This window comes from Xenopus tropicalis, chromosome 7 (genome assembly GCF_000004195.4).
Source record: "Xenopus tropicalis strain Nigerian chromosome 7, UCB_Xtro_10.0, whole genome shotgun sequence".
Classification (NCBI taxonomy): Eukaryota; Metazoa; Chordata; class Amphibia; order Anura; family Pipidae; genus Xenopus; species Xenopus tropicalis.
Window position 1 is genome coordinate 28,611,788 of NC_030683.2, and position 26,674 is coordinate 28,638,461.

Below are 26,674 nucleotides of genomic sequence, written 5' to 3' on the forward strand. Positions count from 1 at the left end.
TTCCCAGAATTCCGAGCGAGGCGCATGCGCGCAACACCTGTGGCGGAACGAAACTCCCGCGCTGCCCTGAGTGGTGTGCAGTAAGTGTGAGTGTGGGTCAGTAAGTGTGAGTGTGGGTCAGTAAGTGTGAGTGCTGAATGGAATGCAAGAATGGGGGCTCGGCTCCCTCCGAAGAAGAGGAGATGGAAGGCACTGCGCCTCCCTCGGCCGCCTCTGCCCCTGAAGCAATGCGCTCGTCGTTTGGAGAAAACGAAGGGATGTCCGGCGAGGAGGAGGGGGAGGAGGATGACGAAGGTATAGGGGAGCAGCCCAGTGGGGGCGAGGCCGAAGAGGTGAGAGGGGAAGAGTAGTTGGGCTGGGAGACCTCTTGGCACTGAAGCCTTTCCCTTATGCACTGGCGGCTTCCTACCTGTGGCTGCGCTGTACTCATTGCTTAAAGGGCAACTTCAACCCAAACACATTTTGCTATTAATTCCATGCTGCTCTGCAGTATCCATACATTCAAGATTTTCTGTGGCTTTAAAGTTAATTGGAGGAGGACTTGCCTTCTGCTACTTTGTGTCAACAGTCAGAACTGGGAGTGCTTTGCAATTGCAGTTACAATTTGCTTTCTTAAAATAAATGAAAATGTTTAATAAAAATTGTAGTGTGTCTTAGAAGTGCAGTTATGGTTATTGGATGTAGATACCTTTTTTTTAAAAAAAAAAAAAAAGACAGTCCGGTATTTACCATTGAATTATACACCTCTAAAGCAGAATAAAAGTGCCTGGGCATATATGTTGCCAGACTAGCAGATCTTTGCCCAATATGCACACCTTGAGGTGGCTAATCCAATCCTTTGGCCTGAGGGAGAAAACTAACCATTTGCAGCAACAGTATGCCGGCCCTTGGGGCAAGGATTGCATCTGATGCAGTCCTCATCCTAACTGGATTTTTAAACTTGTCCAATTTTTGAACAGATATTGGTTGGGAAGTCCTGTCAGAGGGCCCCATACATGAGCAAATAAGCTTTGGACTTGGTCTGAATCGGCAGCTTAAAGGAGAAGGAAATGCTGTCACTTGGGGGTGCCAAAATGTTAGGCAAGTGGCTTTAATCACTTACCTTGTACCCCGGGCTGGTGCCCCTGTTCAGAGAGATCAGCACCAGCCCGGGGTACCTGTAGCAATACGCTTCCTCCTTCTGCGTTTCTTCTGTTGGTGAAATCCCTGGGCCGGCGACTACGCATTAGAGTGAAAAGCCAACTTTGTTGTTAAAGTTCGACTTTTCACTCTACTGCGCAAGCGAGCGAACAAGGAAGCGCTCGCTGCAGATACCCCTGGCACCCCCAAGTGACTTAGCCTTTCCTTCTCCTTTAAAGAGCAAGGATACCCTTCTTTTCCACAATTTATCATTGAATTAGTATCCCCTTGCTCTCCAAGATCGTTTATTTTTCAAAATACCATTTTTAAAAGTAGCAAATTCATTGTGTAGTTTACCCCTTTGCAAGCCTATTGCATCCACCATCTTTGGAGCTCCTACATGATAAAGCGCAACTTTTCAGGCGATCTGCGCATGCATGAAAATTCCTCAACACTTACTTGCACTTAACTGTTACAGACAGGGCCACCATCAGGGGGGGGCAGGGCCTGGCGGAGTTTTAACATCTTAGGGGGTGCCCGCATTTTTCCCTACACAGCTTTCCCTATACTTGGTGGCCACGATGTTAAACCCCAGTAAAGCTGCATGGGGATTGGTTGGGAAGTTAAAACTTCACCCACCCAATCCCTGTTCAGCTAAGTGCCACTGTTGGGCTTTTTTCTCTCCTCCCTCACCCCTGTGTGCCAGCCTAAGTGGCATTCCCTCTCTCTGTGTATATGCCATTCTCTCACCCACTTTTAAGAGTACAAGTCCCAGACCTTTAAACTCTTTCCCCTTGCGTCATTCTCTTCAACCCCAAGTGCCAATAGCAACCCAGCCTCTCTCTCAGATACACCCTTATCTCATGCCCAGTGCGCCAGTCTCAGTAGGTTTCCTCTCTCCCTGTGTGCCACCTTCACCACCTATTTGCTGATTTTAGCTCTTTTTCTCCTGTCCTTATATGTCATTCTCATCCCACCACCATGTGTCAGTTACTGCCCTTTTCATGATTCCATTTGGCATTTTTATTTACTTTTCAGCCACGTGCCATTCCATATGCATCACCCACTGCCGCTGCCACACACACGGCCCAGTGCCCTTATTGGGGTTAATTCCCAGGGCTGCCATCAGGGGGCAAGAGGGCGGTGTTGTGCCGGGCCCAGGAAAATATTCTTCCCTAAGGGCAGGGGCAAACTCCACTGGCCCCCAATGCACTGACTTTTAATTAACACATTAAATCAATAAACTGCTTATTAACGTGAGCTGGTTATATTGCACACAAAATTGCCACTAGCTGCATTACCTGGCTATTCAGGAGAGCCCACCGCACAAGGAAATTTATATTGTAGGATGCCAGCCAGTCCTCTGTCTTGTGGCCATGCAGCCTCATTACACTACATCATCATTCTCTGTCTGCAGTGTATGTGTAACTGTGATATTGATCTCTCTTATTTCCAGCACATGATTAACCTGACTGACCTAAATCCCTACATTCTGTGCTCAATCTGCAAAGGGTATTTAATCGATGCCACAACAATCACTGAATGCCTTCATACATGTAAGTGCAAACATTTGCCTATTGATGTACTTAAGTGCTCTCAGGGTATCAGTGTGCCTCTTTAGGGCCGTGACCTTTATGGAGGTGACAGACAGGGAGATTAGTTGCAACGCGACAAATTTTCGTTGTTGCGGGCGTCTAATCTCCCCGCAATGCCATCCCACCGGCTAGAATGTAAATCGTCGAAGGGATGGCATGCACGGCGCCGCGATTTGGCAAAGTTGCCTAGAGAGGAAACTTCGACCAACTTAGGCAAATCGCAGCGCCGCGTATGCCATCTCACCGGCGATTTACATTCCAGTGGCATGGCATTGCGGGGAGATTAGCCAAGGCTCCTAGAATTATCTTCAAGAGATTCTTGTCTTTGTAGTTCAGATAAAGCTGCCACATAATCAATCCTCAGTTACTCTGCACATTAAAGGCTTCCACTCCTTCTAGTTTTACTTTTTGTCACCACCATAAGCAATGTTAAATCATAAATGTGATGGGTGGTACTATCAGTGGCATAGTCAGCATAGGGGACTGAGCATAAGATATCCAACAGTATGGAGTGAGAAGAAGCAAAGCAATAACTTGACACTTTTAAATGATTTAAAACTTCAAAGTTGATGCATTTGGGGAGCTCCACCCAAATGATTTATCTATTTTTGCATGCTGAAAAAATATCATTCTAATCAGCCTTTTCATACACAACAATAAAGGGTGAGGACACACGGTGCATATATCCTCTTCTCTTAGCTCTGCGTTTTTTGGGCAGGCCTACACTCATCCACGTGCCTGTGTTAAAAAGCAACGGCAACATGGAGCAGATTGCAGGTCGGCCTGGAAAACGTCTGCTTTTGCATTTTTTAGGCAACATTGGCTCCGCTCTGTGCCCACACTCCAAAGTCAGGGAATTGTTGCTCAAAAACACAGCAGTTTCTACATTAGTAGATGAGCCCCAATACCAATGTATTTAATGTCTTTGTGTGTGATCTCTGCTTACGTAACAGAAATAAAGGCCAGTTTAAGAAAATTAATTACTCTCTGCTGTTATCGTCCTATTATATGGTTTATCTGTAAAAGTTTTTTCTTACTACAGGTATGGGACCTGTTATCCAGAATTCTCGGGACCTGGGGTTTTCCGGATAAGGGATCTTTCTGTAATTTGGAGCTCCATAACTTAAGTCTGCTAAAAATAATTTAAATATTGAATAAACCCAGTAGGATTGTTTTGGCTCCAATAAGGATTAATTATATCTTAGTTGGGATTAAGTACAAGGTTCTGTTTTATTATTACAGAGAAAAAGGAAATCATTTTTAAAAATTAGAATTATTTGTTTATAATGGAGTCTATGGGAGATGGCCTTCCTGTAATTCAGAACTTTCTGGATAACGGGTTTCCGGATACTTGTACTTTATTTCTTTATCATTTTTTTCATTAAATATTTTCTAATGCATTTCTTACATTAGTTACTGTATTTGATAAAACATTTAACCCCCATTTGTAATAAAAGGCACTAAGTTTGTCCAGGTGCAGTAACTCATAGCAACCAATAAGATGTTTGCTTTTAAACAAGTGACCAATAAATTCTACCTCCTGATATGTTTCTTTGGGTTACTGCTCCTGGGCAAGCTTAGTGCCTTTTGTTAAATAAGCCACAGCTGCAACATATATATATATATATTCATAATATAGGTTTAATGTGGAATTAGCTGTAACAAATTTGGTTTTCCACCTTTTAGCTTTTCATTGTAAATTTAACTTTTTTTTTTTCCTCACAGTTTGCAAAAGTTGTATAGTAAAACATTTTTATTACACCAATCGATGTCCAAAGTGCAACATTGTAGTTCATCAGACACAACCACTTTACAATATCAGGTAAGTGGTCATTTGTAAGACTCAGAACATGGACAAATTTAAGAATGAATGTTATTTTTACAGCTTTCTAACAATGGTTACTGCTCATAAGCTTGGGGATACAGACTCAGCCTCTCTTGGCTGGATGTGCAACCCATGGAACCAAAACGATCCCTGTGGCTTGCCCTGTATTCATTCTGGATTCAGTTCTTCTATGCTATGTATGTTTATAATATTGTCTTTCCTTTCCACTGTTCTAATGATGCATTTGTTGGTGTTTGTAGGCTGGACAGACAACTACAAGACATTGTCTTCAAATTAGTAGTCGATTTAGAACAAAGTAAGTATCTCAGTTTTGTGATGTATTGTATTACTGTGTGTGTGTATATAATGTATGTGTAAGTTTATGAAGCTCAACTAGGATAGGCGGAACTGTACAATTTTTCAATATAGAAAAGTTGACACTGGGAGGACAAATATAATAAATAAGTACATATAAATATTCAAGGATAAAGTCCCTTGTGGGGAGAGACACAGTATACACAAAAAAAAGTCAAACTAGAAAATATATGAAAGGTGATTTTTATGAGATATGGATTAAGGTTGTAGTGTATTACCTGGTGTAAACATACTTATATTGAGATTTCTATGCATGATCACACTAGAAGTAAATACTTTAACATAACCTTGTTATCCATGATACATAAGTATTTAATTTAACTACACTTTTTTATCTTTGTTTTAGGAGAAAAAAACCAGATGTATGCATTTTATAAAGAAAGAGGCCTAGATGTACCAAAGCATAGTAAGTAAAAAGAAAAATCAGCTGTCATTTACTGAAACTTAAAGAACAAGTGATTTTATGCAAAGGGCTTATTAAAACAAGCTGATAATTGACCCCAATATTTTCCCAGTAAGCTCACAGAAATTGCCACTCATTTGTCCATCATGGGCCATGTTGCTTTGAGACATTCTGCTAGTCCTCTGCCCTGATGCTTGGATGTGCTGTTCTGCTAAGGACAAGCTCACACAAGCATTGTTCCACTCAGCCAAAACATGCAGAGGGGGAGAGATCCAATATTCAGCATACTTTGCAGATAACCTACACATATAGGCAGAGGTATTCCAAGTTTTTCTAAATTTTTGCCCAATTTTGACATAGTGTTTGGGGTGGGTGGTAGGGGCGCAATCGATATTGAAATATTTTGGTATTTATCCCTGTTCTTTACTTAATTACCCATCTTGCTAAACTGTTTGACAGTGACCACACCAAAAAAGCTATATAGAGCTTTAATCCTTGGGCAGTCGAAAGCTAAGAAACAGCCTCATAAGGAAAGGGTCCTAATCCATTCCAATATCTTTTGATCATAACATTGGTATGCAAGGATTTTATTTACTTCTTTTAGACTCCATGTTACTTATGAAAATCCTTACTACCGTTACACCTCATCTCTCTTTGTTGAATTTGAGTTCTTAGCCAGTGCTTCTCAAACTGGGGGCTGTGCTGCCATTTGGTCAAACAGTGACATGCCAATGTATTGATGGCTTCAGCAGTGATAATTGTTGCTTGTTTTGATTTGGAGTCAATAAACATGAAACTATCTTTTGCTGCCTATCATCATAATGCAGACTAATTAGTCACCCCCTGTCCTAACTTACTGCCCTTTTCACACGTTCTTAGATATGAGTTCAAATAAACAGTGTCTTTGTCTTACTAAATATGTATGGTTTCAGGTTTGATTTTTTGCCTTTTCTATTTTACAGATGTTCCACAGCCTATTTCAAGTTCTCGTGCAAAACAGAAAAAAACAATAGAACCAGTTTTCCGTATCCCACCAGAGCTGGATGTGTCGTTGCTCCTGGAATTCATGGGGTCAGCATTTAAAAAAAAAATGTCACATGCTTTATAATGTATTGGTAATGATACTTTTTTTTTTTTGGCCTACCTTTATAACCAGATCATTGAGGATCCTAAATGGTATGATTCATTTTTCTGCCCAGCCAAGTGATAAGCTGGCTTGGTCATATTTAATTAACACAACAATTCATTACTGTTGACCTAATACCAAAATAATGTGTATTCTAGGGTACTGTAAGTTGGGGCCTTTTTAGATAATTATTTTTTTGTTGGTGGGAATAAATATATAAATAATTATGTTGGGTTGAAAAACGCAGCATACTGTTTTTCGACTTCAGATTATTGCGCTTCTTATTCTTAGCACCTCCCATTTTCTAAACGCTACTCCTCCTACAGTTTTAGGGGTACAACACCCAAACTCTCCACACTTCTTCGCCCTATAGAGGAGCAGGTTGCTTGTGCTTTTCTAATTGATCCCAACCTCGTCTTTTCGTGGCGCCGCTCCAAACACCCCAATTTTTCCATTGACTTTGACAGGGAAGGTTTTCAAACTGCTGCCACTCTTACAGCTTTGAAGCTACACCCCCCAAACTTGAATAACATAATCATGGTCACCCTGAAAGAAACAGCGACATTTCACCTATTGAATTTTATTGGTTTGATGCAGGGTTCCCAAACTTTGCACAGTCAGTCACTGGGTGACTACGTACTCCAGGTTAGAAAAAGTGGGCGGGGCCGCCAATGACATTTCTTTTATTGTTTTCAGTATGGAAATTTTAACTACTGCCCTAAACTTTGCACAGTTTGTCGATGGGTGACAAACCTTAGAAAAGTGGGCGGAGCCAACAACAGACAATCAAATTGCACCTCTAGACTTTATACGTTTAAATTTAAACTGCTGCCATTCTTTAAATATTATTACTAAGTTCCCCAACTTTGTAGAGCTAGTCACCCGGTAAATGCGGTTCAGAGTTAGAAAAAGTGGGTGGAGCCAACAACAGCCAATCATATTTTACCTGTTGACTTTAAAATGCTGCCTTTCTCACACTATTTATATCAGGCTTCCCAAACTTTGCGCAGTTCAAGGTTAGTAAAAGTGGGCGGAGCCATCAACAGCCATTCACATTTCTTTAATTTATTTCAGTGGGGAAATTTTAACTGCTGGTGGGTTTTACTATATAATCGTGATACAAGGTTAGAAAAACTGGGTGGTGCCAACAACAGCCAATCAGATTTCATTCAGTGACTTCACGTTTTTCAAACCAACATGAAGTTTGTTCTCACACTTACCTTTCTAGTTTCTCTGTTATTGTTCGTTCCCACTGATCCCTATGCTACTTATTGTTCTCTCTTGCGCCCTAGCATGCCATGCTGGAATGAAATATACAAACATTCTATTCACATTTCAGACTCCCAGGGTGCATGTCTAGGAACCATGCACTCCGTCAAAACACTTCATTACTCTTTGTTCAAGGCCAACAAAAGACTTTATTCAAAGTGCAAGCTTAACCTTGATGTTTCAAGTGGCACCACACACTTTATCCAATATCCTTGCATGCCATTCCCTCTTTAGTGCCACTATATGTGAGGGCCAGTGAATGTCCTGTACTAGTTTGGCCAAAATGAGTGCATTTGTTTGGTGATGTATGCATGTCTCTCTGGTTCCAGGTATTGTCATAACTTTAGAGTACAGGTATAGGACCCGTTATCCAGAATGCTCGGGACCAAGTGTTTTCCAGATAAGGGGTCTTTCCGTAATTTGGATCTCCATACTGTAAGTCTGCTAAAAAATCAATAAAACATTAATTAACCCCAATAGGATTGTTTTGCATTCAATAAGGATTATTTATATCTTAGTTGGGATCAAGTACACAAGGTACTGTTTTATTACTACAGAGAAAGGAAATCAGTTTTAAAATTCTGAATTATTTGATTAAAATGGAGTCTATTGGAGACGAGCTTTCCGTAATTCGAAGCTTTCCGGATAATGGGTTTCTGGATAAGGGGTCCGATACCTGTACTTTCTATGATTTCCTCAACCTTGGCTTGTGATAACACCATTATATTTCAGTGGTTTATGCTTATTTTTATCGGCCCTACAGCATTTTGTTTAACAGCCCCAGTGCATACTCTGGCTTTGATTATCAATGCCACACTTTGGTGGCATGGTATTAATGCTGGGCAATACACCAATGAGTTGCTTAACAACCACACTGGCTTTAGCTTTTAAGCATGAATAATGTAATTGTGATGCTAGAGGAGATATGTTCTGCTTGCTTACACTAGTCCCGTTAAAACCCCTGTGGTGGTCCAAAACATCAAAATGTATATATTTTATACTGTTTGCTTTAGGAAGTGCCATGTAAGAAGTGATGTTCCTTATATATACACACACTATAAGGGACGTCACAACAACATGCATGGTGTAAGTAACAAAATGTACATAAAAAAAATAAAAGCACTGACCTAATTTGGTTAATGTCCACGACTGTATAAGCACTGTGATTCTATGCCATGGGCCATTTGTGCCCTATTTTTGTGTTTAAGAGGGGCTTTATTATAAAACAATGTCATACAAAAAAGGGCATATGTAGGTCTTGCCCATGCTCAGGGCCACATCCGACCTATGGGCCTCCAGTACCCACTCCACACTCGCATTACATGGTTGTGGATATATAAAAATGTCCTTAACGGTTACCCTGACACCTTGAATGTCCAAAATGGTAATAACCATTCACACCCGAAATCTCACACTGACAGGCCTTCAGAATAGGCTGCTTTTCCTTTGTATTGGGACCCCGTGCACTGCAGTGTAGGGACCATTGATTCAGGGCATAAAAAAAAGTCTTCTCCAAACTTTTCTTTTTATTACTGTGAAAGGATGCACAGCATTAAATCATATCCCACTTATTGTGATCACACAAAGTTATATCTATTAGGTTGTCTAACACGGACGCGTGTAGCCAACACAAGACTTTCATTCATAAGTCATATAGCGCTGTTCATTAAATGTCCATAAGAGGGCAGCAAAGTACTCCATACTCAGAACATGTCTTCAGCAATCTTCTGTTAGTTTATATCCCTAGATGCCACAGACTTCATTGTACATTATGATAAAGTTGTGGTGGAATAGGGAATGTTCTTTAAGTATATGGCTTAAATCATTATAATATATTACATCACAACAATAAAAGAGATCACAGCTTTCCCTGTGGAAAAACCTTTACCAAGTACTTAACAATTATAGTGGTAATACCTGTCTGTAGCAGAATGGCAGCATTTAGGAACCTTATAAAGGAGTTTAAATCATGATTTCTGTTACTGCTACTGTGGTATGTATCCTCTTTATAAATGCAGGAGATTGATATAGATGTGTACGGTTAAAACAGACAACAGGTATGGAACCTGTTGTCCAGAATGCTTGGGACCTGGGGTATTCCAGATAAGGGGTCTTTCTGTTATTTGGATCTTCATTCCTTAAGTCTATTAAAAAATATGACTACATAAAATAAACGCAATAGGATTGTTTTGCCTCCAATAAGGATTAATTACATCTTGGTTAGGATCATATACAAGGTACTGTGTTATTACTGCAGAGAAAAAGAAAATCATTTGCTTAAAATGGAGTCGGTTGGAGATTACTTTTCTGTAATTTAAAGATTTCTGTATAATGGATTTCCTGATAATGGGAATGAAACTGCTATGAAACTGATCAATTACAGTAAATGGGAACCACTGGCAGTAGCATATGATAAGATTTAACTTTACAAAAGCCCTAGATGCATATCCTCATTAAGGGTGCAAAATTGCCCTGCACTTGTGTCTGGGGCATTGCTGCACTCTGCTCCTTGTGCTGGAATAGCACCATGCTATGTGTCTGCTAGTGTTTATTAACTTGTGCGTTGGAATAATGTGCAAGGTGAGAGGTGGGAGCGGGGTTCTGAACACAGCAGCACTTTGTGTATGGCACCTGATTCATGTGTGTTGCAAGCACTATATTATGTATGAAAATTAAATTGGTTTAAAGGGCAAGATGGGACATTTAATGAAAAGACCTGTGTGCTAAAATGGAAAGGGATAAAATGAGTTTTAAATCTAAAATCAATATAGTGTTTAATTATTCAGTGTCTGCCTTTGGAGATATTGACTTAAATCTGCTTTTGTCTATTTGTGGTTTCTTGATTGAATAATTGATTTTAATTACTTTTGTTTCTTCCAGGGCTGAAAAAGGCACCGGAAGCTTTAAGGTAACTTTTTTTCCAATGCTAAAATATGATATCATGGAACCAACCTTATTTTTGAATCAAAAATGTTTTGGTGGCAGCTTTGTTTCTGCTATTGAGGAGATTACACTGCATCTGTTCAGCATACTTTTATAGTGGGTTGGATAAAGGTGGCTTATTTTTCCCCTGTATAAACCAAACTTTCTTTTGGTAACTGTATACTGAATGCTTTTGCTGAGTTGAGTGAGAGCCTTGTGGTATTAAAACTAAGAGGGATACTCAAAATGCTGTGCTACACTGGGGGAATGTTGTACAGCAAGGGTCCCCAACCTTTCTTACTCGTGAGCCACAGTCAAATGTAAAAAGACTTGGAGAGCAACACAAGCACCATAAAAGTTCATGGAGGAGCCAAAAAAGGGCTAAGATTGGCTATTAGGGGCCTCTATGCACACTATCAGCTTACAGGGCCTTTATTTGGTAGTACATTTTGTTTTTATTCAGCCAAGGAATTCTAAAATAACTCCCTGGTTTTGGGACACTGGGAGCAACATCCAAGGGGTTGGTGGGCAACATGTTGCTCACAAGCCACTGGTCGGGATCCCTGTTGTACAGTATCAGGATTCTGAGTGAGTTATATAGTGATGTATAGTGCATTCTCACTGTTGATGGTCTGCTCATTCAATGAACCCTTGTACCATCACCTCAGCAGCTAAGCCATAAGTCTCCTATGCATTATAATGCAATGGAGATTCCCAGTGTTTTGCCTGCCCATTGCCTCTCAATTGACCTAAACAAAATTTGGCTGCACCCTGCTGTTGCAGTCATGGGTCAGGCAATTATTGATCAGAAACACTCATTAATGTCTTTTTGAGTGACAATCGCCTGATCTGTGAATGGACTAGCAGGGTCCAGGCAAGTAATAATCAGTGGAGGGCTGTTCTTACTAATTTGCTATAAACAATTGGGACTGCCCCCTCCCCATGTACCATCAACCTTACAATCCTGCCATTGTTTAAACGGTCTAAAAAAAAATTAAAGTAAATTGCAAAAGTGCTCAGATGAACAAGTTTATATTTGATATAGAAAAATCCTAAATTTAGTGAGATTTGCCTGTTTTCAGTAGACCTTTTAGATAATGTGTGTTCATGGACAAAATAACCCTATAGAATTAAAATATGTCCATATAATTTTGATGTAACTCCAAATGCGTGCCTTCATTATAACCAAATCAAACATGTAGCCAGGGCCCAATGGACAATGTCTCCTGTCCCAATTTCTAAATCACCAGGGGAAAACATACTGGACTACTTAGCAAATATATGTGCATAACTCACCCTCTTTCATAGATTTATTCTATCCTGTTAAGAAAAAGAAAACACATTGCAGGTAACTTTAAAAACAAATGGGAGCTTTGTATCCCAGACCTGGATGTTGAGGAGTGAGCGGAAGCCCCCAGTCTTGCATCATTTAATGCCAAGACTAGATTCATCCAAATACTTATCCTACACCAGGCATATATTACCCCAGTTTGTATGTGTAAAGCCAACATGCGGTCTAACGATAACTGTCCTAAATCACCAGGTGCAAATTTCTAACACCTTATGGGGAGCTGCCCTGCAGTTGCTCAATTCTGGAGTAATGTCTGCAGATTTTTATCTGTGTCTACTACAATCCCAGTCCAGGTATCTCTAAAAATATGTTTACTTGGGGTTGTAACACACCTTACTAAACCTCATTACATATGAACCTCAATATGAAAATCACTATTCCTTGCTCGTGTTGCTCTTAAATGGCTTTCAGGTGACCCCCTATTAATGGTGTGTGGAAAAACCTTTTGCAGGAGCATCTCACCTTGCCACACACCCATAAGGGGTATGCCCGATAAATATGACCAGGTTTGGCAGTGTTGGCTGCACTCTCTTTTTAGATTTGGAGGACACCCCACATTAAGACCAATATTTTATCGCTGTGTATTATTGCAATGGTATTCTTCATTGTGCCTTCTATTGATAATAGCATGTAAAACCAAAAAAGAAATGAACTGTGCAAACCCACCTATTTTTTCATTTGTTTATCTTAGTTTTCCTTTATTTTTGTTAATGTTTTTATTACAAGCAATAAAAAAGACTATAAAAATGTGTCCATATAATATTGTGTTCTCCATAAATATACAAATATGGTTTCCATAACTTGCCTTGGGAAGTAATTATAACTGTAGCCTTGTGCAGAGACACTTCATGGAAAGGAAAAGTAGCCAAATATTGTTTTATGAATTATTGCAGCCTTTGGAAAAGAAATACGTTCGTGTCTCAGGAGAAGCAACTATTGGACATGTCGAGAAATTTCTAAGAAGGAAGATGGAGCTTAACACAACGTGTCAGGTAAGCCTGCACTTAAAGGGATACTGTCATGATTTTTATGGGGTACTTTTTATTTCTAAATTACATTGTTTACATAGCAAATAATTCACTCTACCATTTAAAATGTTATTCTTGAACCAACAAATGTATTTTTTTAGTTGTAATATTGGTGCGTAGGTGCATTGTGCCTGAGTCTGAGCTTTCAGAAGGAGCCAGCGCTACACCATAGAACTTCTTTCAGGTAACCTATTGTTTCTCCTACTCCCATGTAACTGGAGGAGTCCCAAGCCGGACTGGGATTTTACTATTGAGTGCTATTCTGATACCTACTGGGAGCTGCTATCTTGCTCCGTTCCCATTGTTCTGCTGATCGGCTGCAGGAAGGGGGAGGGGGGATATTATTCTAACTTGCAGCTCAGTAGTAAAGTGTGACTAATTTTTACCAGAGCACAAGTCCATGTGGCTGTGGCACCCTGGGAAATGAAGAATATGGCTAGCCCCATGAAATATGGATTTCAATGCAGGATTCTGCTGGAGAAGCTCTATTAACTGATGTATTTTAAAAAATCATGTTTTTTTCCATGACAGTATTCCTTAAGATTTTCTGTCAGTTTCCTTCTAAGCAATTGTATTACCTGGCAGAAGCACTATGGACCATATTTACCAAAGGTTCCAAAGAGACTGCCTTAGCTAGTGCTGGCGTTTAAAAACTGACAATAAGGGCCAGATTTATTATATTGTGAGTTTAGAGCTTAATCCATAAAAACTGTGACTTTTTATCACCAGTAATTGCTGCAAGATTTTCATGATTAGGTCTAGATAGGGAGGCCGCATAATGACATTTCACATGGGGCTAGCCATATTCTTCATTTCCCAGGGTGCCACAGCCATGTGACCTGTGCTCTGATAAACTTCAGTCACACTTTACTGCTGAGCTGCAAGTTGGAGTGATATCAACCACTTTCTATCAGCCAATCAGCAGAACAATGAGAAGATAGCAGCAGCTCCGCCATCAAGACGTTTGGGGGCCCCATACAAGTTCTTTATATAGGGGCACCCAGGAACACAAGTGCACAGTACAAAAAAAATTGGCCATGCCCCCTTTTGTGTGCAACATAACCAGCTCAGGTTAATCTATAATAAGCAGTTTATTGATTTAATGTGTTAATTAAAAGTCAGTGCATTGAATAGCACATTACTTTCTTATATATGGTCTGGTAAGCAACCTGGTTTTACATACTGGTAAACATCTGGTTTTAATGCAACCAAATCTGGCCTCCAAGGGGTTGGTGAGCAACATATTGCTTCCCAGCCACTGGTTGGGGACCACTGGTCTGTGGCATCTTACAGCAGCCCCTCTGCATTTGCCAGACTCCACAGATTGCCAGTCTGAGCCTGCTGCTACCTGTTGTGTAATGTAATTAATGAATAATAATGATAGAGGCATGTAGGCTTCCCCCCCACCTAACTTTCTCATATAGATAGGCAAATAAGGAGCATTGGTGGCCCAGTGTGCCCTGTTCTTAACGCCTGCCCTATGGCAGGCAGTAGGGACAGTAATCCAGGGCTGCCATCAGGACGTTTGGGCCCCATACAAGTTATTTATATAGGGCCCCCCATGAATCAAGTGCGCAGTGCAAAAAATTTAGGGCAGTGCAGCGATGTGGATTAGCCGGGGGGCCCCCTGCTGTCAATTGATACACATTCCTGATACTTGTGATATTACTTGGGGAAATCATTTAGTTCAAAGCCAGTTCATTGCCCTTTACTATGCTGAAAGTGAGTACTGCACTTTACCACTCAGATTTTTTTGGGTCGGTAATGAATATGGTTGGACAGAGATGCTGGGATAAAGAAACTAGTTGTTAGATCAATGTTCCTCTGCCTCTAGTTACTCAACTTCATATACAGCATATATGCCTCTAACAATGAATTGCTGAAGTAAGGCCAAAGTCACATTAAGCATTGGCTCTGCTTCTCTCCACCTGCGTTTTGTAGACAGGCGGAAAGAAGATCCACTTTCTTCCTAAGTTCTGTGTAGCTTTACTGAAAGGCAGAGCTTCGGCCTGAGTGCAGCTACACTGAACAGAGATCAGTCTGAAAATGCCTGCTTTTGCACTTTATGGGGCAATATCAGCTCTATGTAGTGGCACTCAGGCGGAAGCTGTGCCTGTCAGTGAAGCTACACGTAGTTACTGGTGAAAGTGGATCCAGTTCTCTCCACCTATGTACAAAACGCAGGCAGAGAGAAGCATAGCCAATGCTTAATGTGACTTACTAATACTACATGCTCCAGGCCCCTTTCAGTTCACATTAGTTGGGAATAATTTAGCAATTTTTTTTGTGTATGTATGTAAAGTTCCTTTTATTTGGTTTATGGTAGAGAATAAACTCACTATATTGTAATTTTTTATGCTGTTGAATTTTTTTGTCACATCTTTTTTTTATTTTGTTTCTGACAGCTGCTATAAATTCCTTATTTTAAGCTTTTTAAAATTCTCTATTATTGGCTTGCTAACCATTTTAAAAGAGGCATTTATGTAATGTTTTTTTTATCCTTTTGTACATTATTTATGTATGTATGGGGAAAAATGTACCCTTGCTGTAAAATGTAAAAATATTAGAAGTCACTGAAGAGTTCCATGGCGCAGAAATCCTTTATTGAGGTTATTTAAATCCAGGGTGACTGCTAGTATCCTTAGATTATATAAAAAGGGGTATGGTGTATTTTTCCACACATGCTTTTTGATGAATTTACAAACCACAAGTCTACTCTCATCCTCTTGTCTCCAGCTTCATTTTGGGAAATAAACATGGAGACTTAACTTTTCTTCAGGGCTGTCGTATATGCGCAGATTTTTACCTAAGGTGTAAGCAGTTAAGCTTTGTGGAACAGGGCTATGGACATGGTTAGCATAGATAGCCACCTTTCCATTTAGCAACTGAACCGTAAAATGTGTATTATTTTTATCCAGGATGCATGGGATGTGGGGTTTCTGGATCATACCTTAGGTCGATAAGAAAAAAAAAAAAAAGTAAAAAAACATTAAATAAACCCAACAGGATAGTTTCCCACCAATAAGGATTCGTTTATATTTAAGTTAGGATCAGTTACAAGGTATTGTTTTAGTACTACTGAGAAAAAGGAATTAATAATGCGTATTTTTTCATTAAAATGCAGTCTACCATATGGCCTTCCCCCAGAATTCATAGGATAATGAATCCTATACATGTATGATCTAACAAACTAGTGCACACATCTTTCTCATTTCATACATGTTAAATTTGGTCTCTTACATGAAGAGATTTTTAAAGGTCATTATAACCCAGTTAAAGGCTTCATTTTTTATTTTATTGAGGGTTATTTCTTAAAAAGCTTAAGCACAGTTACATAGCACACACACTAACTGTATTAACAAATAAGATTTGTCATGCACCATGGCAGCTTGCTAAATCAATTTCAAAAACAGATTTTTTTACCCCACTTTGCATTAAGAGATGAAATGTTTTATACATGAAATTCAGCAAGTTGTGAAAACAGCAGACTGCTAAATGTATTCAAGTGTTTAGCTCTTGGGTGGATTTTGTAACCTTACATTAACAAATGAGCCGATCTTTCCCCTATATCTAACAAACAATTGGATCAAAATTACAGGGATACAGGCCTTCCACTCAGGGACCGCATTAACAAGCTGATGCAGTCTTCACCCCTGACAGGATTTTTAAACCTGCTGATACTGGGTGGGTAGGCCCATCAGAGGGCCCCATAAGTGGGCAGATAAGCCACAGACTCAATCTGAAGGGGCTGAATCATCCAGCTTAAATCTGCCCGTGTATGGCCAACATATGAATTGATGGCACACACATTTCTGTCTCATATTTTCAATAAAGAACACATGACCAAACCATCACTATTTAGCTCGAAAACAGTTACTATCTAACACCATGTCCTGGTCCTTGTTAATTAAAGCAAGGCACCAAGGGCCTCTTAGACGCCTTGGCACTAGGTTATGAGTTACAACTCCATGGGGGGAATTCACAAAAGTGGTGATATTGAGACAAAATAAAAGTGAAGATAGAGGTTTGTGAATTAGGTGGAAAATCCCACAAATCTATCCACTTTTGTGAATTTGTCTTTTAAGCAGACAGTTTTCAGATTTTGTCATTTTCCCGACATTTTTTTTATGAATCTGCCTTTAGCTCTTTAGTAAATTTGTCGGTGCCGTCAAACCTAGTCCCAAATCTACATGAGCCTTGGAATTAGGATTTTACCAGCAGGATTTTGCACATAATATGCCATTTCACTTTGGGGGCATTTCCTGAGGGGTAATTTTAGTTTGCACAGGGAAACTATACATCATTTTTTTCTGGACAATCTATCATTTTTTTCTATATGTCTGTGTAATTCCACTTCTGTAACAAGATTTAAGGGTCTAAATACCTTATTCTCTAGCCCCTACTCATTACTGGTCAGCAGCAATCCGGCCCACACACCAACATGCCCGGTGAATAGAGCTCCAACAGGACTAGGGCCCACTGGGTTTTTATCCAGTGCCCTGTTGGGGGCCGCTCCAACCTTGTACCCCAATATCCCAGTTTGGGTGCCAGTGTGCATGTGCTGCTTACCAAGATGGTGGCGGGGAACAGCTAAAGGTGGGGGCCAATGTAGTTCTGGACATGCGTTAGGGGCACAGGTTAGTTGCGACAAGTGTCAGTGAAGTGATTAAAGGAGACATTTTATATAAAGTTCATATTCAGTTATAATATTCATCCTCCCTCAAAATGTGAAATGATGCAGAAAGAAAGATGTTTTGAAAGCATTTTACTTCCTAAAACTGCCATTATATGAGAGCTGCATACACAACCTCCTTCTGTGTCTCTCTGCTTGTGCTGTAGCCGGGGGGGGGGGGGGGGGGGGGGGTGACATAATTGAACCCAAAGGTATTAAAATAAAAGCACTTACTTCTATTGTACATGGTTTAGTGCATTGTTAAAATTTATGGTATATGTCCCCTTTAAAAAGGGGGCACTGCTGCTAAAACTAAAATTTTGCCTGGGAGGCTTTAATTTTCCTATAAATAAAAATGAATATATTCACTCAAAATGTTATTATTGCCTCATTCATTAAGCTAAAACTAGCATAACAATGCAAATGTGAGGTAAAAAACTTTTTTTATATAAAACATATTAATTCAACTTTTTGTTTAATCAGTGTTTTACTTGTTTATAAAATGTTAATGAGGCTTTTTGCGCCTATTGTTCTAGGGTTAGAAAGAGACACCCCCCCCCCGGGGCTCATTTATCAACTTTCTCAGAGAATGTTGATAAATGGAGGATTCATTCTCCCTACTTATTAAACAGTCCCCCTAGTTATATAGGTCTTGAGCAAACAGCAGGCTTTAACCCTGAGTGTTTCATTCACTCAGTTAGGATACACCAACTGCCACTATGTAGCAAATAAAAAACATCCTATAAGTGGGAGGAGGAAGGATAGCCTAGTGGTAGGGAGACCACCCTGTGACGACGGGGTAAGGGTTCGATTCCCCCCAGGGTCCGACCTCATGACTGCCCTGGGCACAGTCATGTAACCTCCCAACATCACAATGATATCAGCCTTTAGAAATAGGCTGGTTTGAGCGACTGTCCAGATTTTTTTTCAGTGGCTGCATTTACATTTCACCACAAATCCTCTTTGCATTTTCAAGGGAATGGTGCTGTCCATGGCAGCTGAAATCAACTGTCACAGGAAAAATCAGTTTCTTATCACTGGCAAAAAGAAGCCAATTGATAGGTGAGCTGAGCTACAGCACAGGGACAATGGGGCCACCAATGCCGCTAAAATCAGCAGTAACAAGTGCATTTTAGGGTTATTTTTGGGAATTTGATTAGGATAAATGGAAATAATCATAGAACAGAATCTACACTGGGGAGCTGATAGGAGAGTAATGGAGATATTCCCTGAGCCGTATAATAGTGCCCAGCTGGTATGTAATACAGGAGATATCCTGTGAGCGCTATCTGTTATCCCCTGCTGGTATATGCTAGAGGAGATTCACTCTACTTCTATGCATTATCAGTAACTCTTCAGCCAGTATATAGTTCAGCAGGGGGTACGCTAACCATTTAGACAACTGCCCCAGTATTGAGTATGTTGCAGACTACACTGATTCCCAAGCAGCCACGGCTCATGTATCTAAATGGATTACTAATGAACTGTGAGCAGCGAATTGCCTTTGCATCTTTATACAAAATGAATAATAAAGCGGTCAGGTTCCATTTGCCAGAACACTGTCCGGTCAGGGGTCGCAACACAAACTGGGCAAATGTTAAATACATTTATTCCCATTCATTCCTATTAGTGCAGGGCAGTCCTGGGTATTGCAGGGTTAAACTGAGAGCAAATTAAACACATTGATGGGGGGAATTCACAAAAGTGGTGAGATTGAGACAAAATAAAAGTGAAGATAGATTTGTGGGATTTTCCACCTAATTCACAAACCTCTATCTCCACTTTTGTGAATTTGTCTTTTAAGCAGACAGTTTTCAGATTTTGTCATTTTCCCGACATTTTTTATGAATCTGCCTTTAGCTTTTAGTAAATTTGTCGGTGCCATCAAACCTAGTCCCAAATCTACATGAGCCTTGGAATAAGGATTTTACCAGCAGGATTTTGCATTTCATTTGCCATTTCACTTTGGGGGCATTTCCTAAGGGGTAATTTTAGTTTGCACAGGGAAACTATACATCATTTTTTTCTATATTTCTGTGTAATTCCACTTCTGTAACAAGATTTAAGGGTCTAAATACCTTATTCTCTAGCCCCTACTCATTGCTCCAACAGGACTAGGGCCCACTGGGTTTTTATCCAGTGCCCTGTCGGGGCCGGTCCAACCTTGTACCCCAATATCCCAGTTTGGGTGCCAGTGTGCATGTGCTGTTTGCTGATCCCCAAGATGGCTGCTGGGAACAGGTTGGGACCAATGCTGTCAAGCAGCTCTGTAGTTCAGGACATGCTATGGGGAAAGTGTCAGTGAATTGATTAAAGACGGGGCACTGCTGCTTTTAAAACTAAAAATTTGCCTGGGAGGCTTTACTTTTCCTTTTAATAAAAATGTTTACAATATATTCACACAAAATGTTATTATTGCCTCATTGATTAAGCTAATATTATGTAAATGTAAGGTAAAAACTTTTTATATATATAAATAATATATATTATAAAAGTAAAAACTTTTTACATATAAATTGAACTTTTTATAATCAGTGTTTTACCTGTTTATAAAATGTTAATGAGGCCTTTTGCACCTATTGTTCTAGGGTTAGACAGAAACTTTTCCCCTTACAATAGTCAAAAAATCCCCATTAATATGTTAACAATCCCCCAATGGGGCCCCTACCTTAGGTTTGAAATGGAGACTGGGTGAAACAAAACAAAACAGAAGAGCTTAGAATTGATCTAACAGAGTTACACTGAGCTTTACTCCATTTTGAAAATGTTGTTAAAATGTCGTATAAATGTCGTTTAAACGACAAATTCACAAAAGTTTCTGTAAACTGTCTTTCTTTCACCAAAAATGGAAAAGTGGCGTTTGAGTCAGAATTTAGGCTGATTTCTGTTTGTGAATCTGGAGAAAGTGTTTTCCACCAGTTTTTCCACCACTTTTACTCCAAAAAAGGGCTATCTCCACTTTTGTGAATTCCCCCCATAACTTTGATTATATCCTTATGTTGAATATTGTACTTTTAAGTATGCAGTGTAAATCTATATGAATAACTTCACAACCTAAATGTTTGTCCTACTTAAGTAATGTAGAATTGTGTTCTTTTGCAGGTAGACATTATATGTGGAGATCACTTGCTGGAGCACTTTCAGACTCTGAAAGAAATTCTTAGTGCTATTGGTGAAAAAGCCATTCAGGTATCCTCATTTTGCTATCATCAATGCTGGAATGTTGCTTTCCCCCACCCCACACACACACACTGGTAATGTTCCCAGTTCCCAAGCCTGCTGCTGTGCTTGCTAAGTGCTTAAGTGATAAAGGCATCCAATATAAATCTTGAGGTGTCTCTTCCAATTTCCCATAGACTAATGCCACACTGGACTGATTCTCTGCCTGTGGATAACTGCAGGCCTAGAATGAGCCCCCACACTGGCGTCAGCCTTTCCCTGTGCCCACACCTGGAGCCATAGTGTTGTCCTGGGTGCAGGCACACAGTGTGGATTTCTGCACAAAATGCATATTTCTGCACCGGAAATCCTCTCTGTGTATCTGCAGCCAGGCAAATCCAGTGGCTCCAAGTGCAGGCACAAGGGAAGGCTGATGCCAGTGTAGGGGCTAAGAATTGGCCCAATACTTGGTATAAACTAGTTAAGCTAAAAATTGCTCCAGGAGCCTCATTGTAGTTTGCTTGTTTGTTGCAACATGTTACTGGCTTTTTTTTTTTTAGCTGAGAACAAGGAAAGGGAATGGCACTGACCCCAACACCTCCATGTCGCACACACGCTACAAAGTTTCAGCTGCTGCTTTGTTGGCAGCTTGAATGGAAAACTTAGTGCTTAGCAAGTTAGTAGTCTTCAACAATGCTTAGCCATCAGCTGTCCCTGAATTCAGCCTTATAAAGATACCCCTTATGCCTATATATGTATTAATGATGGGAGCACCTTGCAAACCCAGACAAAGCCAAGTAGAAACGAAGATATCAGTGGCTTTGTAACCCTTATTTATGTGGGTCCCTAGAGACATCAAAAGTTTTGGCTATTCTGAAAATGAATTTATTTGGTCATTTGATGCAGTTTTTGGCAAAGCCCATGAGTGTGTTTCCAGTGGGTGTAGTCTGCAGCCTCCCCTTGGGCAAATTGGGCTGCAGTACAACCCAGCTGCCAAGAAGATTAAGGGGCTGGAAAGCAGGGTAAGATAAATGCTGTTCTGAGAATATTGAGCCCTGGAGATGGAACTGCAGTAATGATAAAAGTCAGTATCCCTTTTAACTGGATTAGGGAGGACAAAACACCCCTTGCTGTCAGATGCATGATTTCATAACTGTGCATTACTTAAAAAATATGTGTACAGGTATAGGACCCATTATCCAGAATGCTCAGGACCAAGGGTATTCCAGATAAGGGGTCTTTCCGTAATTTGGATCTCCATATCTCAAGTCTACTAAAACATTAATTAAACCCATTAGGATTGTTTTGCATCCAATAAGGATTAATTATATCTTAGTTGGGATTAATTACAAGGTACTGTTTTATTTCTACAAAGAAAAAGGAAATCTGTTTTCAAATTCTGAATTATTTGATTAAAATGGAATCTATGGGAGACCGGCTTTCCGTAATTTGGAGCTTTCTGGATAACGGGTTTCCGATTAAGGGATCCCATACCTACATACATACATTGTGTGTGCATTGTGTTATTCATATACCCAGTCTCTCTGCTTATTTCAGTGACTAGGTGCGGCTGATTATCCCCTCTTGTTAGTTAGAGCTATAGTTGTGCAAATACCTGCTAGGAGTGTGATCTCACGTGTAAGGTGACAATGACTAATCTGCCAGCTTTCGGAGGAGAGGGTGTTGGCGTGAGCAGGGTCTCTGTTGGAAGCAGGCAAAGTAACTGAGAGGGATGTGATAAACATAATACATGGCAGGGTGTCTGTGTGTCTGAATGTTGGGCTAACAAATCATCTTTGGGTGCAGACCTGTCAGTCACACATCTGCCCTCCTGTAACAGGCCACCTGCTCCCCTTCATACACATCAAAATGCATCTGTTTCTGGGAGAGTGCTTGCTCTGCACATACTGGGCATGGCTGGGTGCATATTCTGGGCTCATTTATATAGATTTTTGACAAACAGATTATAGAAGGTGTTTCTCATCTCTGGCTATGTTGTATGTCTGATAACACCAGAAAGTGCCATTCCTTTGTGGCAAGTTAATTGTCTGCACCCATGTTATTAAAATACCTGTGCTCCACCAGAGCATTTTTTTGTGTTTTCTCAGGCTCCTTTAGGCAGTTTTCTGTGGTGCAAAGTCTCCTAGACATATGGCAACACCCCAACAATGTACAGAAGAAAGCAGCAATAGAGACTGCACTCAAGCAAATTTTGGCTGGGGAGCTATCCCCATTTATTCTGCCAGTGTACCACAAAGAATCAACGTTTTGTCATCCTGACAGAGGGAGGGAGTGTCCCCCCGAAACATTGATTCTTTGTGCTACACTGGCAGAATAAATTGGGTAAGCTCCCCAGCCAAAATTTGTGCAGTCTCTATTCCTGCTTTTTTCTATGCTAAGGGTGCTGTCACCCAGGAAAAATTCAGCTCACTGTAAATCTGTACTAATGCGAACTGCAAATCTCCAGAAAATGTCTTCACTTACCTTTGGATCCCTGATAGTAAAACGCATTTCTTGTATCGATCTGGCCTAATTACCAGAAGTTGTGAAAGAAAGCAAAAATGTCTTTCCCTTCACTTACCAAAAAAAAAAACAAAACTTTATGGAATATTTGTCGTGGGGCAACTTATCTCCCCGTCTGTCATCTGCCTTAATATACAGGTGTTAGCTTTGGATACAAGCATGTAATGTTATTCTTACAAAGAGAGATTAAACAGCTTCAGCCAATCATTTTAGCACAAACTTCCCCTGATGCTGGAGTTTATTAACAGTAGTAAGCCATGGCAGCAAGTCCTGCTTGGGACTCCTCCAGTTACATGGAAGTAGGAGAAACAATAGGTTATCTGAAAACAGTTCTAATGTGTAGCGCTGGCTCCTTCTGAAAGCTCAGGCACAATGCACCGAGATGGCGCCTACACACCAATAATACAGTTTGAAAAAATACATTTGTTGCTTCAAGAATAAAATGTGAAAATGGTAGGGTGAATTATTTGCTATATAAGAAATAAAAAGTACCCCATAAAAATCATGACAGTATCCCTATAAATTGTATGAAAAATCAGGGGATTTTTTTTTCTTTTTTAATATTCTCTTGTTCATCTAACAAAGGTATTAGGGGTACCAATGTACTTTCCTGATCTTTCCTTATGTGCTGCAAGTCAGTTCCGGGGCTCTTGGGCAATAAATCTCTTTAGTGTTTGGATGCACCACAAGCTCTCTCATGTTTCACACATTTTTCTTTCCTTTTATCTTTGCTCATTCAGACATACATTATCTCTTAGTGAAACCATATTACTTCAATATTATGACAGTTTTCTTTCTCTGCCAAGACACTTGCCTGTAGGTAAACAAAAAAACAAACATTGAATGATGGAAGCAGAGCAGTTTATTAGCTAAAGATCCTTGGCTTGCAGCAAAAGCAAATCTAACAATAGTAACACTGCCCTGTGGGCAGGAAAAATGAATTGGGTGCATATTATCCCTCTGTTTCTTGGGTCAAAAATGATGGATTAGTCAGCAACTTGCTATATGCTATGCTTTGGTCTTACTGCTATTTTAAGAAATAGCAACACCAAAAAATGAAAGTGTTTTTAAAGTACATAAAATATAATGTATTGTTGTCCTGCACTGGTAAAACTGTGGCGTTTGCTTTAGAAACACTATTAAGGTATAATTTTTTTTTTATTCAACTATATACAGAGCAGATACACAGGCTGATTTTGACCCTGTTTCCTTCTAAGTGAATAAGGACAGATATCTAACAAGGTATTGCTATGGCAGAGGCTTGGCTATTGCCTGTGCCAACCCGACAGGCTGCTGGCAGCTGAGCTCAAGGGAAAGCAAGTAGAAGAAAGGAGAGCCATTTGCAGTATTACAACATACATTATTAAAGCAAGCTGAGGGAGGTGGGGGCATCTCCAGTGTAAAAATATACTGACTGATGTACTACATAGTTGACCTAGTTGTGCAGCAGCAATAATCCTTGCTTAGTAATTCTAGGCCACATCACATAACAGCAGCTTATGTCCTTTCCTTTTTATTTTATCAGTGCAGGAAACTGCTTAGCGCCAGTAGTACTGGCACATAGATATGCTGTCTATGCCTTTCCTATTGTACAAATCACTTGAAAATGGCTGCCTCTTGCCTAAGCTTTAGATCTTTACAAGTTATACACATTACTTGCAGCGATCCGGCTTAATCTCCTTATGTGCCAGTGACCTTAGGTGAATTGTAAGGAATCCATATTTTCTATAGCTGCATTGAAAACAATGGGATGGGTGGCGAGGCTTTGCTTAGGCCACAGTTAAAGATGGCTGAACAGAGGAGCATTCACTGCATTAAAGAGTTGGCCTTCTGCTCCAATGAAAGCAGGATAAAAATACCTATTGTCTATTCAGTTAAACAATCTTCATGTTTGGTGTCTGTTGTCTCTTAACATTAAACATTACTTTTCAGAGGAATATACTGATCTATGAATTATATGGTTATATAGTTAATAGAAGCTCATGGGAAGAAAAGGGCTTTCTGTACACTCCTTAGTGGGGTCAAAGTATTATACAATTAAGTTTTTCTCCAATTTAAATATGGGCCTCATATTTGGTATTCCACTAAATGCTTTGTAGAAGACTGGGTAATTGGCTGAATCCAGAAATTATAGACTTTGTGCATATGTATTTGTTGATGTAATTTATCAGTTGTAAGGTCCCTGTAGTATATTGCACAGCCCCCTCATTTTCCTGCAGTAGACTATAGCATAGCACAGGTTACCTGCAATATACTGTACATACAACCTTGACCGTACATTGCACATCTCCATGGCACTTAAGCTGTTGAAGATGGAATGCTGGGTTTATTTAGCTCCGCTATAGAAGTAAATATTAGCAATAATACATGATACAAGTGATGATGAATCCACTGGTTATGAGTGTTCTCGCTCCATGCCCCCTATATTCCACAAGCAACAAGGTGGGTGGTGCCATAGCACTATGTATTTCCTTTCCACACGTGCAGACATTGAGGGTAGAGAAGAGATGTTTGTGTGCCCCTGTCCCTGCTCTCCACATTATCATTGATCCACAGAATGACATTGCTATCTTACAGAGAGTGACATGCATGCAAATTGCTGGGCTGCGCTGATTGCAAACCAATCGCATGTAAATAAGATGCAATCAGTGCCACTTTCCCAGCTGCATTCTTTAAGTGTTGACACTTGTTCATGTCTCGTTACCTTGTATATTCTGTATCCCAACGGGTATGATTATTTTTTTTGTCTGTCAGCATCTGAAATAAAATGCTTTTGGGTTTTGCTTTTTGTTTTCTTTAAAATCCAGTAACAAAATGTGTTTTCTTTCAGGATGGCTTACTTGTCCTTCACTTTGTCTTGGTTTTGTCTCCGCTTTCACTTACATGAGGAGCCTTGCACTCACAGACGGCTTTAATCATGAGAAATCTATGAACGCCACATTGTTACACATTGCACCTTTCAAGCTACTAAAGAAGTGATTTTTACTGAAGGAAAACTCCAGCTGTTCAGTAGAAAGAAGACTGCTTGCCTATGGAGTAATGGATCCATACATGAATATCACCTGAAGATGCTTTTTGTGTGTAATGCACTGTAGGCTACTGAATAGGAAATGGGATGTTGGTTACAAATATGATTTCTCTATAATATATTCTAAAACAATACTTGTTTGTAAATATTTGCCAGATGTAATCTGGAACATGAATGCAGACTTTATAATGCAGATTCCTTTCTATATATAAAATCTCAAGAGAAGATTTGTAAATGAAATGATGCCTCTAAAATTAAAAAAAAAAAATAGCCTTTTTA

At 39.9% G+C, this 26,674-nt stretch overlaps 1 protein-coding gene across 1 annotated transcript; it reads left to right on the forward strand.

The window, feature by feature from the left end:
• Positions 1–26,674, forward strand: pcgf6 (polycomb group ring finger 6). Its single transcript, XM_002936805.5, has 10 exons — positions 1–332; positions 2,576–2,675; positions 4,440–4,536; positions 4,800–4,855; positions 5,261–5,320; positions 6,280–6,388; positions 10,593–10,620; positions 12,879–12,977; positions 20,788–20,874; positions 26,198–26,674. The coding sequence occupies exons 1-10, from the start codon at positions 138–140 to the stop codon at positions 26,252–26,254; spliced, it is 888 nt and encodes a 295-aa protein (XP_002936851.2). The 5' UTR covers positions 1–137; the 3' UTR covers positions 26,255–26,674.

Bases quoted from the DNA above. Each gene is read 5' to 3' on its own strand.
- pcgf6 (XM_002936805.5), top strand. From the start codon at position 138: ATGGAATGCAAGAATGGGGGCTCGGCTCCCTCCGAAGAAGAGGAGATG. The intron at 4,537-4,799 runs GTAAGTGGTCAT...TGGTGTTTGTAG, and splicing joins CAACCACTTTACAATATCAG to GCTGGACAGACAACTACAAG. The intron at 10,621-12,878 runs GTAACTTTTTTT...GAATTATTGCAG, and splicing joins AAGGCACCGGAAGCTTTAAG to CCTTTGGAAAAGAAATACGT.